Here is a 17,005-nt window from a genome sequence, read left to right as displayed (position 1 = left end):
CACTGGGAGAGGCTAGAGCTTTCGGAGCGTCTATTGTGGCTCCCAGATAAGTTTGCGTCTTGGAAGGCTGTAGATGAGACTAAGACATTTACTGTAAACCCTACTTGGTGAAGTGAGTAGTGGTTTGAGTATGTTGGAGACACATTTGGTAAGTGCTGGCTTTGACGAGCCAGTCGTCGAGGTACGGGTAGACATGGATGTGTTTTCTTCTTAGACGTGCTGCGACTACTGCCAGACATTTGTTATTGTTATTGTTATTGTTATTTTGGATTTATATCGCGCCCAATCACCTGCAGGTCTCTAGGCGCTCGAAATCTCTAGTTACAACAATAAGCTTGGCAGACATTGCAAGAAAACACTCCCTGGTCTAGCTGACACTCAGAATCCTTCTAAACATCAGTGTTTTTAGCATCTTCCTAAACCGCAGGAGGTTCCCTTCCCTGCGCAGCATCTCAGGCAGCGTGTTCCATAGCTGAGGGACTAACACAGAGAAGGCTCTGCCTCCCTTGGTTACTAATTTGTAACGGGGGCAGACCAGTAGCTGAGAATCTGAAGATCTAAGTGTTCTCACTGGGCTGTACACAACCAAACGATCTGCAATATAGGCGGGAGCCTGGCCATAAATTGCCTTATGGGCCGTACATAGGCTCTTAAATTCCACACGCTCTTTAATGGGGAGCCAGTGCAGGCTATGAAGCAGAGGGGAGGCCTTAGTTCTCCGTGGGAGTCTAAAAATCAGTCGTGCGGCGTCATTCAACACGACCTGTAGTCTATTTGTCAGGGTTTTGGGGAGTCCCAGATAGAGGGCATTCCCATAATCTAGCCTTGAGATAACAGTTGCTGCTACGATTGAGCGCATCATTGATTGAGAGAGGACAGGGGCTAGCTTCCGCAGTTGACGGATCACATTTATGCAGCTTCCCACCACAGAGGAGATTTGACTGGACATTGAGAGATCACAGTCCAGTTTAATCCCCAGACTCTTTACATTCAAACTTGGTTTTGGAGCAAGACCTAACTCTGCTGGCCAGTAGAGGTCATTCCAAGGTGAGGCGGTAGATGGAATCACCAATACCTCAGTCTTGTCTGGGTTAATCTTCAGCAGATTTTCAGTCATCCATTGAACAGTATGCCTCAAGATGTTCTGGGCATTAAGTTGTGCAGTCCTTGTGTTGTCGACACTCAGTAACAGCTGCGTGTCGTCCGCATAATTAAAAACTCTACAGCCCATGCAGGCCAATGATGCAATTAGAGGTTGTAGGTAGAGGTTGAAGAGGAGTGGGGACAGGGCGGAGCCCTGTGGCACCCCACATTCTAAAAACCCCACCTCAGATGTTTCATCCCCTAGTTGTATCTTTTGTGTCCTACCCGAAAGGAAGGATTGCAGCCATTTAAATGCTAAGCCCTTGATCCCAAAATCGCTCAGCCTGTCCAGGAGAAGAGCATGACTGACCGTATCGAACGCCGCTGATAGATCTAGCAAGATCAGGGCGCTCGGTGTCTTACAGTCAGCCATGCCTCTTAATTCATCCAGCACCGAGAGCATCACCAACTCGGTGCTGTGATGAGCTCTGAACCCTGCCTGTCGCTCATGGAGTAGTTGATGAGACTCCAGGTACAAAGACAGGGACTTTAGTACATGCTGTTCCAATATTTTTGAGAAAAAAGGCAGCTGGGAGATGGGCCTGTAGTTTTTCAGTATTGCAGGATCCAGACCAGGTTTCTTCAACAAAGGCCTTACACGAGCCTCCTTGAGTTCTAGCGGTAAATACCCTGTTTCCAAGGACCTATTAAGGAGGGAGATGATGCATTCCTCCAGTACCGGACGGGCTACCCGAAAGACACTGGGTGGGCACGGATCCGCTGGAGAGCCAGATTTAATTTTATCCATCAGTTTCTCCAGGCTGAACGTATCCAGCTCTGGAAATACTGTAATCGAGCAGTCAACTGGTCCGAAAGGAGCCAGAGTTATAGCCGTCCCATTTGGTAAATACCCTGAGAGCAGTAGTATTTTGAATTGGCAATGATGATCCACCATCATGAATCAGAGATATTTGCGATGAGCAGGATGAATTGGAATGTGGAAATATGCGTTTTAAGTCTAAAGTAGACATACAATTGCCCTGCTGTAGAAGTGGGAGCACTTGTTGTAGTGTCACCATGTGGAAATGCTCTGAAAGTATGTAGAGGTTTGGTTCTCTGAGGTCTAGAATAGGTCTCGGGGAGCCATCATTTTTGGGGATTAGAAAGTACAGGTCCTATGGCTCCGTTGGACAGGAGAGATTGAACCTCTTACTGAAGTAGATGTAAATGTTCTAGTGACATTTTGTGAGAACGTGGTGGAATGTTTGGAGGATTGTGGGTAAGCTCCAGGCAATAATCCTGTTGGATAATTCCTAACACCCATTTGTCTGTGGCGATAGACTGCCAAATGGGGAGGAATTGTAGAAGACGTCCCCAGACAGGTGTTAATTGATCGGGGATTGGGAGTGTAGGCAAGTCACTGCTTGTTGGGGGAGGGGGAATTACGTGGTGTGGAACCCCTGCCTCAACCTTTGTTGTTATTTCCTCTGTATACTCCTCTAAAGAAGCCCCAGACTTTGGCCGACTCGATCCCGAAGGCTTAGTGACGTGTTTCGGTGCTGAGCCGGAGGGCGGGGTGTCAGAAACTTCTTGTCGGTGCCGACCGTGGGCCGAAGGCGGGGATGGGACCAAAGCCTTGTGTTTCGACTGAGTTGGAGTTTGGGTTAAGGGGCGTTCAGTACTCACGGGACGTTGACCTTGTGGCAAGTCTTCTTAAATCTCGGCGTCTGATTCTGGAATGGAGACAAGTTCTTCTTCTTCTTCCTCAGCCCTTCGTGCTTCGAATTTGTGCTCGGATCCTTCGCCAAAGATGCCCGGGATGTATTCAACATTTTGACTCTGCATCTCGCAACGTCTCGCCTGACAAACACAGTGTTTTCTTCGATCCGAACGGTCTGCACGCATCGCAGTCCTGTTTGTTGTGCTCTGAAGACAAGCACAAGATACACACTTCGTGCGAGTCGGTGCACAGATACTTGGCGAGGCACTGAGGGCAGAATTTGAATGGAGTCTGGTCCATCGACTGCGAAGTGGACCGACAGTTAGGCCGGATGGCCTTCCCGAATATCTTCGATCGAAACAGAGGTTTTCCTAGACAGATACGATATGCAGAGAAGTGGGATACGTATTTGAAACAATACAGATGGGGGTAGAGTGGATTGCGCACCGAGGGAAACCTGAAGAACTGCTTCAAACCGGAGTGCAGCAATACAAGTTCGAACCAGATGGCGGAAAAAACAATCTAACAATGGAGTCGATGCCCATGCACACTATCACCGAAAAGAAGAGTCACCTACCTCATGACTGGAAAGACTTCTTCGAAGAAAAACAACTTGCAAACATCCGGACCCAACAGTAGAAGGCAGGAGTATGCAAAGCATGTGATCTACAGCTTACATACTTCGAACAGTAGTTTGTTCCGAAGTGGCGGCTAGTGGGCAACCATAGCTTATTGATGAGCTAGTATGTCAGGAAGGTGTGGGGTGAAGATCAAGTAGGTGCTTTGCAGATATCATTTAATGGGTGCTGTGACAGAGAAGCATTAGAAACGCCCACTATGAAAGAGCATAATTTGAGGAGAACCGTGGAACAGAGCAGCATTAGAAGAGTGTGCACTGGGACAGAGCAGCATTAGAGGGGTGTGCGCTGGGACAGAGCAGCATTAGAGGGGTGTGCGCTGGGACAGAGCAGCATTAGAGGAGTGTGCGCTGGGACAGAGCAGCATTAGAGGAGTGTGCGCTGGGACAGAGCAGCATTAGAGGAGTGTGCGCTGGGACAGAGCAGCATTAGAGGAGTGTGCGCTGGGACAGAGCAGCATTAGAGGAGTGTGCGCTGGGACAGAGCAGCATTAGAGGAGTGTGCGCTGGGACAGAGCAGCATTAGAGGAGTGTGCGCTGGGACAGAGCAGCATTAGAGGAGTGTGCGCTGGGACAGAGCAGCATTAGAGGAGTGTGCGCTGGGACAGAGCAGCATTAGAGGAGTGTGCGCTGGGACAGAGCAGCATTAGAGGAGTGTGCGCTGGGACAGTAGCATTAGAGGGGTGTGCGCTGGGACAGAGCAGCACTAGAGGGGTGTGCGCTGGGACAGAGCAGCATTAGAGGGGTGTGCGCTGGGACAGAGCAGCATTAGAAGCACCACCTACTGGTTTCCCCTCTCTGCTCCCCGTGCAAGCATGTCTGTCTAAACAGTGGGGCAGCCCTCCTGCCTAGTGTGACACACCTACTCTTCAAAGGTGGCTTCCACTTTAAAGCCTGCCTTTTGGGGCGAACACCTAAGTCACTTCCTGCAGGAGGGAGGTAACTTCTTCCTGGCCTGCAATTACTCATTGTTCTCCTTCCTGAGAGCCGTTGGCATGTCTTTCCAGGAGGGAAGAAGGCGGTCTCGTGGAACAGGCTACATGTGTGCCCGGGTAGGCACAGACGTTTTTGAAGGCAACAATCTGGTAGCTTTGTAAAAGCTGCACGCTGCAACAAGTTACATTAATTTGAGATACAAGTTGGGCTTAACGTAACGAGTGGTTTGATACCTTGGAGTGCCCACTTTAGTCGCATCGTTCAGGAGTTAGCACAGCTGAGTGGTCAGCGGGTACTCCTGGACTCGGCAATTAGGCGGCCAAGCCTCTACACAGTAAAAACGGTGGTTTCGTGTCTTTACGGTCAGAACATGTAAAATACACCACAGCGTGGCACAGTTAATGATGCAAGCCCTAAAGTAGCCCTGTAACTTACATACCCTGGGTAACTGGTTACTATATACCAGGGACTGACAGGTAAGTTAGCCATTTCCACTTGGGTACAGCCAATTGGACATACCCTTTAAGGTCAAGCACAGGCACTGAGGTCTGGTTTGCAGGTCTCAGTGCACTCGGAGTCAAAAAACCAGCAGCATCAGTAGAAAAACTCGGGGACCATACAAACAGAGGCATTTCTTAACAATGTAGATTTGTTTGGTACTCGCTAAGTAACAGAACATTCCTGTGACGGGTTCAGAAGATAGTGGAATAAGACTAGGATACTTAATGAGTGTGATGAAAAAGTAGAGGTTTCTTGGCACTATTCTGAAACGTGGGAAAGACCATGGGAAACCCATAATTTACTGGTTAAATATGAAAGCTTTAATAAAAGCTTTTTTGCACTATTTTCCAGTGTCGTTTAATTCCTACAAATCTATATAGGGTCTGTGCGTTTAGACAACATAAACTAAGGGATTGGTGTCCAGACTGATTCCAGACACCCCCAAAGGATATGTTAGTATGCTAGGCCTGCTGGCTCACAGTGCCACTACGAGCCCCTCTTACCAAGGAGCGAATAGCTTCTGGCAACTATCGAACATGACAACCCTGATCCCTCAGGGATCGTGGAAACAGTACAGTACCTTTCGCTCAGTCACTCATGCTCACTTTGTCTCAGGGAGATACACAGAATAAACGGTGGGGACGTTTTCAACAAGTATTTATTAAACCAGCGTCATTCTAGTATAAAATATGTGTGCTGCAACAACCATGAGACAGAAACAGATATATACGATTATGAGCACCAGCAAAGTAAAACACAGGTAGAATTCTACCGTAGTGCTAAGACATTGAATATATTCAGGCATATGAATACATGACAGTAATAATGCGTACTCCTACGATGCAAACCCTAACTAGATGTACCTAAGTGTACTTAGCATGTATGTAGGTCTAAAGCCAAGAATGCCCGGAGGCTAGAGCCAACCCCATTACCTGATGTGGGAGAGCGAAGGACCCAGTCTTGGTCTCGAGATGGACACCCTGCGAGGGAGGTCAGACCACTGCGTGCTGGAGTGTCTGCGTGCATGGTCCTCAGCGTCTCGTGTCAGTGTGTCCGCATGGAAGTCTTTCTCCTCTGGTTTGCCCAGTGAAGATGTATTGCTTATATAACCGAAGGGTACCCTCAGGGGTTCTACCTAGAAGTGTACTGTGGGCATGTTGGGCAAGGATGACGATAGAGGTGACCCTTATACAGAGATATAATGCAGAAGATGGTAATCCTGCAGTGATACTGAGAACCCTCAGTATCACAGCAGTATATTTGGAGAAAACCACACAACAGTCATGTTGCACCTAGCTACGTAAAAGGTCAGCGTCGGACCCGTTATGTAGAACAATGGTAGGACATATGTAGGTAAAAGGTCGTGTAAATACCTAGGCCTATGTTGGGGTAGATTGGGGTTCGGGGAGAACCAAAGAGGAAACTACAGCTCAGAACTTCAAGGAGCATAGGCTCTGTGACAGGAGATCATTTTGAGAAAAAGACGTTTACCCATTTACTCATTTCTTTGGTGTCAAATTTGAGGCTAAGTTGGGTTGTGAATAAATAACTGACTCAGGCAATGTCATAAGAACGAGGCCCCAAGTGCACCTAAAAGGGACCCAGCCTTTAAACTGACCGCGTCCTCCATGACTGAAAGACACTCACTACAGAGCATGATGAGAAGTCATGAAGACTCCCACTCTAAAGGGTCCCTCCAGCGGTGCAAGTGGAATAGGAGAAGTGCTTATGAAGCGAATCACAGAGTTCATTCTAGTAAACTCCGCAAGATCACACTCTGCTTCCCAAGTAGCAGAGTTCCTTCTTTCTCATTAACAAGCTGGTTCTTCAGACCCTTACAAACAATGGCTCAGCACACACTTACCTCCGCGGTGAATGGCTCTGCGGCCTCCTTGTCCTCTCCTTCCTAGTCAACAGCTTCATCTTCCTCTCATAGAAAGTAAACCCTTCCTACCCCAGTCACTGCTTGGCCCGCCCACTTGACCCCTCAATGACATATGATCTGCTCTGCTCGCCCTCCCGCTACTTACCATGGTCAGTGTCATTCGATCAATCTCATGCTTGTCCTTCGTCTTGTGCTGGCGGAAGGGGCTGTGCCTGGGGACAAGGAAAGTACAAACAGCCAAATCAAGATCAAAGTAAAATAGGCCGGAGACACCTGGCTGCACCATACTCCGCTCCCCACATCCTCCAGAACCAGGGACCTTCCTGTGCCTTCCGTCATGAAAAGCCCCAGCGGACCAAGGCCGCAGCAACAGCAAGTAAGGCTTTCTCTCATGACCACAGCAACCGAAGCAGGTTTTCTACAGGTGTCTGCTCTACATTTTGAGCTGTCCCAGTCCAAAGGTAGTCTTTAAACTGCTGGATGGACCATCAATGGAATGTGCAAAGGCACAGCCAGGGAGGCAGGATGTTCCAAACTGAGGCTTCTTCAGCTACAAGTGTCTTGAAAATAGAGTTTAAGCAAATGCGATTTGAGAAAGATAGTTGAGCGGCATGCGATACCTGAAAAACTAAATAACAAGAGGACCTATTTTGGAAAAACTTTCTTTTTTTTTAAACTTCACTCAACTTTCTTTGCCACCTGTGTCCTTCAGCAATGCTGGAAATTATTATCTGTCTCAGTAGGCCTGAAAGGGTTTCAATTTCCAAATATTAATCATAAGAAACAATATTACTGAGCATCCGCCTCCATTTCTTGAAGGAGATCTCCCCCAATTTACGGTCTATGTGTTGCTACAGCTTGCATGATTCCAAAGTTTTACATTCCATATATCTGAAAATTGCAAACCATCATTTTGGGGTGGAGGAGTTTGGGAAGGTTGAATGGTGCGACACATACTTTTTAAATGTTTTACATTAGGAGTTTTAAAAATTCTGCCATTCGAGGCCCACCCAAATCCAAGATGTGAGCAAGTATACAACATTTGAAGAATACCACGGGTAAGAGCGGGATGGGCTAAGGAGTTCAAAACGGACCTGATAACGTATTATGCCACAAACTGCCTAAAGGGACTACTGTCTTCCTTACATGAGGATTCATTCGCCTCTCTGCCTGCAAGGAATGGTGGTCCTTCTTCATAGCAGTAGAAGACTCATTCACCAGTCTGCCGTTAGAAGAAACTTTCCTGCTTTGAGTGCTATAGGGTTCAATCACCTCTCTGCTGGAAGTGCATCACTGGTGACAAAAATTGTTTTCGAGACAGCCTCACCCATAAATAAACTGCCTGCTTGTGGTGTAAACATAGTCCATAAATTGATGTTGCTGGGAAGAGCGAGTTCTTAGCCCTAATGGCTTGCTGGAAAAGTTCCTATAATCGCAGGACACCCACGGTGCTAGTCGAACAAGTTACTTACCTTCGGTAACGATATATCTGTAAGAAACATTAGTTAGTGATAGATTCCTTACCTTAGAATTACCCCCAGGCATCAGACTGGATCTGGAAAGTTTGTCAGCAGTACCCCTGCACGTCGGAAGGTGGCGTCGTGCGACTCCGCTTCCGTCGTAGGCATCGTGATCACCGGGAAGACGTCGCGGCAGCTACTTAGACGCCGCCCTCGCGCGTGGACGTCAGTTCTGTACACGACTTTCTGCACCAGGAATGCAGAGCCATGCAAGATACTGACCATAGGTGCATTGAAACTAGGGCCCTGAAAGGGATGACCTTAACCCTAGAAATAAGTTCGCAGAACAGGGAGGATGGGTGGGGTGGTAAGGAATCTATCACTAACTAATGTTTCTTACAGATATATCGTTACTGAAGTTAAGTAACTTGTTCATCTGAAAGTAGCTCGTTAGTGATAGATTCCTTACCATAGAATAGATACCCCAGCAATACCAACCCCGGTGATGGGTCTGCGAACCAAGATCACACCAGAAAGACATGGAGAACAGAACGGCCAAAGAAGCAGTCTCTGCTTAGTAAAAGTGTGCAGCGAGGCCCACCTGGCTGCCTGACAGATGTCTTGCAGGGGAACACCACGTCCCAATGCAATAGTAGCGGCTGTTGCCCTGGTAGAATGGCGCGCAACCCCACCGGAGGTTCCTTTTTAGCCAGAGAATAACAGGCTTTGATACACAAGACGACCTAGCGGGAGATACTCCTCTTGTGTACAGTCCGGCCTTTCCTGGTGCCTACGTAGCCAACAAAGATCTGGTCACCCACCCGGAACTATTGTGTGCGATTCAAGTAAAATGAGAGCGCACGTTTTGGGTCCAGACGCTGGAGCCTCTCTTCCTCCCTGGAAGGGTGTGGAGGCGGAAAGAAAGTGGGCAAGGTGATAGTTTTCCCGATGTGGAAGGGAGTAACAACCTTTGGCAAGAAGAAACTTGTCCGGATGAACCGACAGAAAGGAATATGCTACTTACCAGTATGCATCTGTTCTTGGCATGTAGAGCTGCAGATCTACACACTTTTGCATAGATCGCCATCTGGTGTTGGGCCCGGAAGTTTGCAGTTTGGTTTTCCTCTTGGAAAGTCTTTGGAAGTCACGAGGTCGGTGACTCCTCCCTTGGATCGTATTGCGCATGGGCTTCGGCTCCATCCTCAGATTGTTTTTCGCCAACAGGGAAAGATGGAGCGTAGTAATAACCGTGAAGAAACCCATGTGTGTTGTATCTAAATAAGATAGACTGGAACAGATACAGGTAGCCGGGGAGGCGTGTGTAGATCTGCATCTCTACATGCCAAGAACAGATGCATACTGGTAAGTAGCATATTCTGTTCGAGGCATATGAGCTGCAGATTACACATTTTTGCATAGACTATATAGCAGTTCCCAACCTTAGCGGCGACCACCAGTATCTGTTGCAGTGGTTTGAAACAGTGTTTTTAGTAGAGCCTGGCCCACACTAGCTTGTTGCTTGGTTTGAACATCTACACAGTAATGTTTAGTGAAAGTGTGCGGTGTGGACCATGTAGCTGCTTTGCAGATATCATCTAATGGGATGTTCCATAGAAAAGCCATAGAAGCCCCTATCGTTCTTGTAGAGTGGGCTTTAGGGGAAACAGATAGCGTGCATTTTGCTTTGTGGTAGCAAATCTGTATGCATTTTACAATCCACTGAGCTATCCCTGATTTAGAGATGGGGTTGCCTTTATGTGGTGGAGAGAAAGAGACAAACAGTTGTTTTGTCTTTCTGAAAGGTTGTGTTCTCTGGATATAGTAAAGTAAGGCCCTTTTAACATCCAGTGTGTGTAGAGCCCTTTCTGCAACAGTTTGAGGTTGCGAGAAAAATAACGGTAATTCTACCGATTGGGTTAGATGAAAGGGTGAAATGACTTTGGGTAGGAATTTTGGGTTGGTATGGAGGACAACCTTGTTCGGGTGCATTTGGAGAAAAGGTTCTTGTATAGTAAGTGCTTGTATCTCACTGACCCTTCTAAGGGAAGTGATGGCTACAAGGAAAGCTGTTTTCCATGTGAGAAATTGCAGTTCGCATTTATTCAAAGGTTCAAAAGGCGGTCCCATTAGCCTTGTGAGAACTATATTTAAGTTCCACACAGGTGAGGGTGGTACTCTAGGGGGAATTATTCGTTTGAGGCCTTCTATGAAGGCTTTAATGGCAGGCACTCTAAAAAGTGATAGGTGCTGTCTGTTTTGTAGGTAAGCGGCAATTGCTGCGAGGTGTAGCCGAATGGATGTATATGCTAGGTTACACCTTTGTAGATGGAGTAAGTAGCATATGATGTGCTGTATAGATGCGTCTAGAGGGTTGATTGTGTTGTTATGGCAATAAACAACAAATCTTTTCCACTTGGCAGCGTAGCAGGCTCTAGTGGTAGGGCGTCTAGCTTCTCTGATGACATTCATACAGTCGGGGGGAAGGTTAAGGTATCCGAATTCTAGGATCTCAGGAGCCAGATCGCAAGGTTGAGCTGAGCTGGGTCCGGGTGTCTGATCTCTCCATGGTTCTGGGTTAGGAGGCATGGTGAGAGGTGTAACTTTTGGTATGGCACTACCGAGAGTTCCAGCAGCGTGGTGTACCACGGTTGTCTGGCCCATGTTGGAGCTACTAGAATCAGTGTGAGGGAGTGCTGTTGTAGCTTTCGCACCACTAATGGAATTAAAGGGAGAGGTGGAAAGGCGTACGCAAATTTGCCTGACCAGTTCATCCATATCGCATTGCCTACGGACAATGGGTGTGGGTATCTGGCGGCGAAGCTTGGGCATTTTTTGTTTTCGTGGGTGGCGAAGAGGCCTATCTGTGGATGCCCCCACATCTGAAAGAAAGGGTGAAGAACCTGCGGGTGAAGTTCCCACTCGTGGATCTGCTGCGTCTGTCTGCTGAGCAGATCTGCCATGGTGTTTTGGACTCCTGGGACATGTTGGGCTAGGAGAAAGATTTTGTGTGGAATTGCCCATCACCATATGCTCTGTGCTAGTTGAGAGAGCTGTGGAGAGTGTGTGCCGCCTTGTTTTTGAATGTAGTACATGGCCGTCATGTTGTCTGTGCGAATAAGGACGACCTTGCCTAAAACCTGTGTCTGAAAGGATTTTAGGGCTAGAAAGATTGCCAGTAGCTCCAGATGATTGATGTGGAGTAACCTTTGTTGCGGCGTCCATGTGCCCTGCGCTGTGAGGTGTAGTAGATGAGCTCCCCAGCCTGAGAGCGATGCGTCTGTTAGGATTATTTGTGGAACCGGATCCAGGAAGGGTCGACCTCTGGAAAGATTTGTGGTGTTCCACCACTGCAGAGAGCGATGGGTGCGACCGTCTACCAACGCCAGATCTGTCAGTTGCCCCTGGGCCTGGTTCCATTGGCGCGCTAAGCACTCTTGGAGTGGACGCATCTGGAGTCTTGCGTGGGGCACTATGAAAATGCAAGAGGCCATCATCCCTATTAGTTGCATAAACACTCTTGCTGGGAGAGAGTGTTGAGGTATGAATCTTTGACGCAAAGCCTGAATGCTTGCAATCCTGGCAGGATTGGGGTTGGCTATGGCTTTTGAGGTGTCTATGGTGGCACCGAGGTATTGCTTTGTGTGGGATGGTATTAGCTGGGACTTTTGGTGGTTCACTGTGAAGCCTAGCTGGTGAAGTAGTTGGATGGTAGTGGCGGTGTGATGTACACATTGGTTGTAGGACGTGGCTTTTATTAGCCAGTCGTCCAAATATGGGAAGACGTGAATGTGCTGTCTTCTGAGGTGTGCCGCCACTATCGCTAGGCACTTGGTGAATACCCTTGGTGCTGTTGTGACCCCGAATGGGAGCACTATGAACTGGTAGTGTTGCCCGTCCACTACAAATCTGAGGTACTTTCTGTGAGCATGGTGTACCGGAATGTGAAAGTATGCGTCTTTCAAGTCCAGTGTGGTGAGAAAGTAGTTTTGGGAGAGGAGCGGAAGTACCTGCTGAAGTGTTACCATGTGAAAATGGTCCGAATGTATGTATGTGTTTAGAGGTCGGAGATCTAAGATAGGTCGTAGAGTCTCGTCTCTTTTTGGTAACAGAAAATATAGGGAGCAGACCCCTAAATTTTGCTGATTGGCAAGGACTTGTTCTATCGCCTGTTTTTGTAGGAGGGAGATTATGTCCTGTTTTAGTAACGTGGAATGTTCTTGTGACATTGGGCGTTGCCTGGGTGGAATGTTGGAGGGGGTAGATGTCAATTCTAGGCAGTACCCTGAACGAATAATTTGGGTCACCCATCTGTCTGATGTGATGGTCTCCCAGACCTGAAGGAAATTTTGTAACCTGCCCCTGACCGGAGTGGGATGGTCTGGAGGGAGCAGGGGGAAGTCATTGGGTAGGCGGTGTGGCAGAGCGGGCGGTATTTGTTTTGCCTCTGCCTTTATTGTTATTGCCTCTATAGCCGCCTCTTTGATAGCCCCTTGTGAAGGTGGATTGAGCAGGGGATTTGTAGGACGTGGACGCGCTATCTGAGGAGTAGCCTCTGGCCGTGCCCCGAAAGGAAGAGCAGCGAAAGGAGCGCCTAGGAGGGTGTGACTGCAGGGCTCCCATAGATTTCGCTGTATCTGTGTCCTTCTTCATCTTCTCGAGGGCCTCATCTACCTTTGGGCCGAATAGATGTTCTTGATCAAATGGATGATTTAATATGGAGGCTTGTACCTCGGGTTTAAAGCCTGAAACTCTCAGCCAAGCATGGCGACGGAGGAGGACGCTAGTGTTAATGGCCCTGGAGGGTCTGTCTGCTGCGTCTAAGGCACAGCGTATAGAGGTGTTAGTTATGGTCTTACCCTCTTGAATTAACTCATTGGCCCTATTTTTGTATTTTTCTGGGAGATGGTGCATGATGGTTTCTAGTTCATCATAATGCGCCCTGTCGTATCTGGCCAATAGCGCTTGAGTGTTGGCAATACGCCATATATTGGCTGCCTGTGACGCAGTGCGCTTTCCTGACGCGTCCAGTAGCTTTGACTCCTTGTCAGTTGGTGGTGCTTCGCCTGACGCCTGGGAGTTTGACCTCTTTCGTGCAGTAGAGACCACTAGGGAATCCAGTGGCGCTGGTGCTTTGATATAGGCAGGATCTGTGGGGGCAGCTTTATACTTTTTCTCTATGCGTGGGTTAATGACCCTAGCCCTGACTGGGTCTTTAAAAACCTCTGGCGCATGTTTCATTACCCCCTTGAGCATAGGTAGTATAGAAGTAGACCTATGTGCGGTATCAAAGGTGTCGAGGAGGAAATCTTCCTCTACTGGGTCAGTGTGTAGCTCTACCCCGTGATAATGTGCCGCCCTCTGAAGTAGGTGGTGAAAACCTGAGTCTTCTGGTGGAGATGGCCTGGATGGATAAAGGTCATCTTGTGGGACATCTGGAATGTCCGGATTATTATAATTGTCCCATGGGTCTGGGGATCCTGTAGGGGTGGGGTCTTGTGGCACATCCCCTGGATCGTAGTATGGGTCCCCCTGATCATCATGGTCTGGAGACGGGGTCGGAGAGCGATGAGGCAGGGGTGGAGAAGGCGGAGGGGCGGAGGTGGGGAAGGCACTCTGAAAGGGGAGGTAGCACAGTCTTTCCTCTTTGGAGGTGGAGGCGGAGCCGGCTTGTCCAAATGTCTCTTTTTAGTAGAAAGTGCCAAATGTCCAGTTTTTGGATCCTTGGTAAGTGTCTTTTGCAAAGGATCTGGTGTAAACAGTTCCTGAGACAATGTTTGTTCGATCAGCGCCGAAGGTTTCGGGGCCGATGGCTTTTTTGGAACCTCCGATTTTTTGGTCGGCGCCGAGGTAGGCTTCGGCGCGGGAGTGTCAGTGCCGAGGGCCTTATGATGTTTGGTCGGCACCGAAACGCTGGGTTTCGACACAGAGGACTTTGGTGCGGAGCTCGGTGTGGAGGTAGAGGCCGGTCTCTTTTTCGGTGCCGAAGTGTGTTTATCGGCACCGCTGGCAGGCTGGCTCGAGCCCGAGCCGCCGGAAGGCTTATTAGGCTTCTTCACCGGGCCCGAAGTTGGGGTGTTTGAAGCAGTGTCTTTGGTCTTGCCTAGGCCCGGAGGCGAAGGCGTGACCGAAGCCTTTTTGGGTGTCGGCGCGGGTGTGGGAGGGGGTATAGTACTCACGACCCTCTGCGCCAGGGTGATGTCCTCCACATCCGAGTCGTCGGCTTCGGAAGCACTGACGAGGTCCTCTTCGGTGTGCTGCTGTCCCGGAGCTTCGACGTCGTCCCCGAAGATGTTGACTGGAACGGAGGTCGAGGAGTGCGCCATGTTTCGTCTGGCTCTTCGATCTCGAATAGTCTTTTTCGATCTGAAAGACTTGCAGGCGGGACAGTCTCGAGCCTCGTGTTCAGGGGAGAGGCAGAGGTTGCACACCTCATGAAGATCGGTGTGGGGGAATTTGGACCCACATCGAGGGCACTTCTTGAATGGAGTTCTTTCCATCAGCCGGGACCGGAGCTTGGATAGGCCCGAAGGCCGCCGTCGACGACTGGAATCAAAGGTGTGTCGAAAAGAAGGTGATTGAGGAGATCAGGATCTGAACAATACCGCAATGAGCAAGGATTTCGCTTCGATCGTCGAACTGGAAATGTTCGGAACCGGAGCGCGAAGTTTTACATCCGAGCCCGATGGCGGAATAAAACAATCTGAGGATGGAGCCAAAGCCCATGCGCAATACGATCCAAGGGAGGAGTCACCGACCTCGTGACTTCCAAAGACTTTCCAAGAGGAAAAACAAACTGCAAACATCCGGGCCCAACACCAGATGGCGATCTATGCAAAAGTGTGTAATCTGCAGCTCATATGCCTCGAACAGGAGGTTTACAGGAAAGAGCCTGGAGCTCGTTCACACGCCTAGCGGAGGTGATGGCAACCAGGAAAGCAGTCTTCAAAGTTAGTAAACGAAGAGGACAGTTGTGAAGCGGCTCAAAAGGAGCGCACATCAAATAGGTAAGAACCAGATTCAAGTCCCACTGTGCCATCACAAACTGAATAGGAGTGAAAAGGGGAGTAATGCCTTTGAGAAATCTATTTACGACAGGGGACTTGAAAAGAGAGGGCTGATCAGGGAGCCTGAGAAAGGCTGAAATTGCAGAAAGGTAGCCCTTAATAGTGACCAGAGCAGAGCCCTGCCGGGCTAAAGAAAAAGAAAGAGGGAGCAAAAGGACTTCTGAAAGAGGTCCAGAAAGGGGATCCACAGCCTTTGCTGTGCACCATGCCACAAATTTGTTCCACCTGCAGGCGTATACCGATTTAGTGGAGGGACGCCTAGCTGCCACGATGATATCACAGACTTCAGGAGGCAAGTCGTTCAATTTCCACGCATGGAGGTGGAGGCTGGACAGGTTCGGGCGGAGGACCGTCCCCTGTTGCTGCGACAGAAGATCCTCCCGAAGAGACAGTCTGATCGGGGGATCCATGCTCATACTGAGTAGCTCAGGATACCAAACTCTTCGAGCCCAGTCTGGGGCCACAAGAATGACTTGGGCCTGGTCACGCCTGATCTTCAGCACTCAGGGTAGAAGTGGTATAGGCGGAAAGGCGTACAATAGACCCCAACTCCACTTGTGACAAAAAGCGTAGCAGAGCGAGTGCCGCCTTGGAAATTCCAACACGCAGAACTGATGATATTGCGCGTTCTCTTCGGTGGCGAATAGATCTAACGAAGGCTCTCCCCACTGTTGAAAGTGACCTTGCCCCACCTCCGAGTGAAGACGCCATTCGTGATCCATCATGCACCTGCAGCTGAGTTCGTCCACTCTGGCGTTCAAAGAACCTGCCAAGTGTTGAACCACCAAGGAAATGCCTTGATGTTCCAGCCATGTCCAGAGACGCAGAGCCTCCTGACATAGGGTCCATGACCCCACCCCGCCTTGCTTGTTGCAGTACCACATGGCGGTGGTGGTGTCTGTGAACACCTGCACTACTCTCCCCTTGACAGAGGAAAGGAATGCCTTCAGTGCGCAGAGCTCCAGAAGGTTAATAGGGAGCCTGGACTCCGCCAGAGACCAGAAGCCTCTGATCTCCGCCTCTCCCATGTGGCCGCCCCATCCCAGGAGGGACGCATCCGTCACCACTGTGCGCTTCGGTTGGGGAAGGGAGAGTGATCTGCCGCTGACCCAATGCTGGTTTGTGAGCCACCACTGCAATTGTTGTGCAGTGGCCTCCGAGATCTGGACGTACTCGGACAGGTTCCCCTGATGCTGCGCCCACTGGAACTTCAGGTCCCACTGCAGAGCCCGCATATGCCATCTGGCATGATTGGTCAGCAGGATGCAGGAGGCCATGAGGCCCAGCAGCCTCAAAGTCATCCTGACCGAAACCCAGGACAAGCCTGAAAGATCGGGATCATAGACCGAATGTGTGAGCATCTTAAACTTCTGCTTCCGGAGGAAGCAATTGACGTTCCGAAGGTCTAGGATAGGACGCAGGCCCTTGTCCTTCTTTGGAACCAGGAAGTAGTGGGAATAGCAACCCCGACCAACTTCTGGCGTCGGAACAAGAGGGCCGCAACTTCCTGCTGGAGAAGTGCCAAGTGATCCCCCGGCATGCGGTGGTACGGAGGTGGCTTGGCTGGAGGGATAGTCTCAAAGGGGAGGGAGTAGCCCCTTCGGACTTTACCTCTAAAATCCACCCGTCAGAAGTGATGGTGTGCCAGTGGCGGAGGTGATGGCGAATCCTGCCGCCCACTGACGTGTGATGGGCCTGAAACACCGGACTAGGAAGGTT

The 17,005-nt window shown here is 49.4% G+C and overlaps 1 protein-coding gene across 1 annotated transcript in view; it reads right to left on the bottom strand.

Annotated features, from left to right (window-relative positions):
- GRK2 (G protein-coupled receptor kinase 2) overlaps nucleotides 1-17,005 on the bottom strand; it is a 345,084-nt gene that overhangs the window by 103,863 nt on the left and 224,216 nt on the right. The window contains exon 14 of the mRNA XM_085651617.1: nucleotides 6,908-6,974. Within this exon, the coding sequence (XP_085507743.1) occupies nucleotides 6,908-6,974 (67 nt within the window). The remainder of the gene's footprint in view (nucleotides 1-6,907; nucleotides 6,975-17,005) is intronic.

The sequence above is a fragment of the Triturus cristatus genome, chromosome 4_1 (assembly GCF_964204655.1).
Source record: "Triturus cristatus chromosome 4_1, aTriCri1.1, whole genome shotgun sequence".
Taxonomy (NCBI): Eukaryota; Metazoa; Chordata; class Amphibia; order Caudata; family Salamandridae; genus Triturus; species Triturus cristatus.
This window is presented reverse-complemented; position numbering and strand designations above follow the sequence as displayed.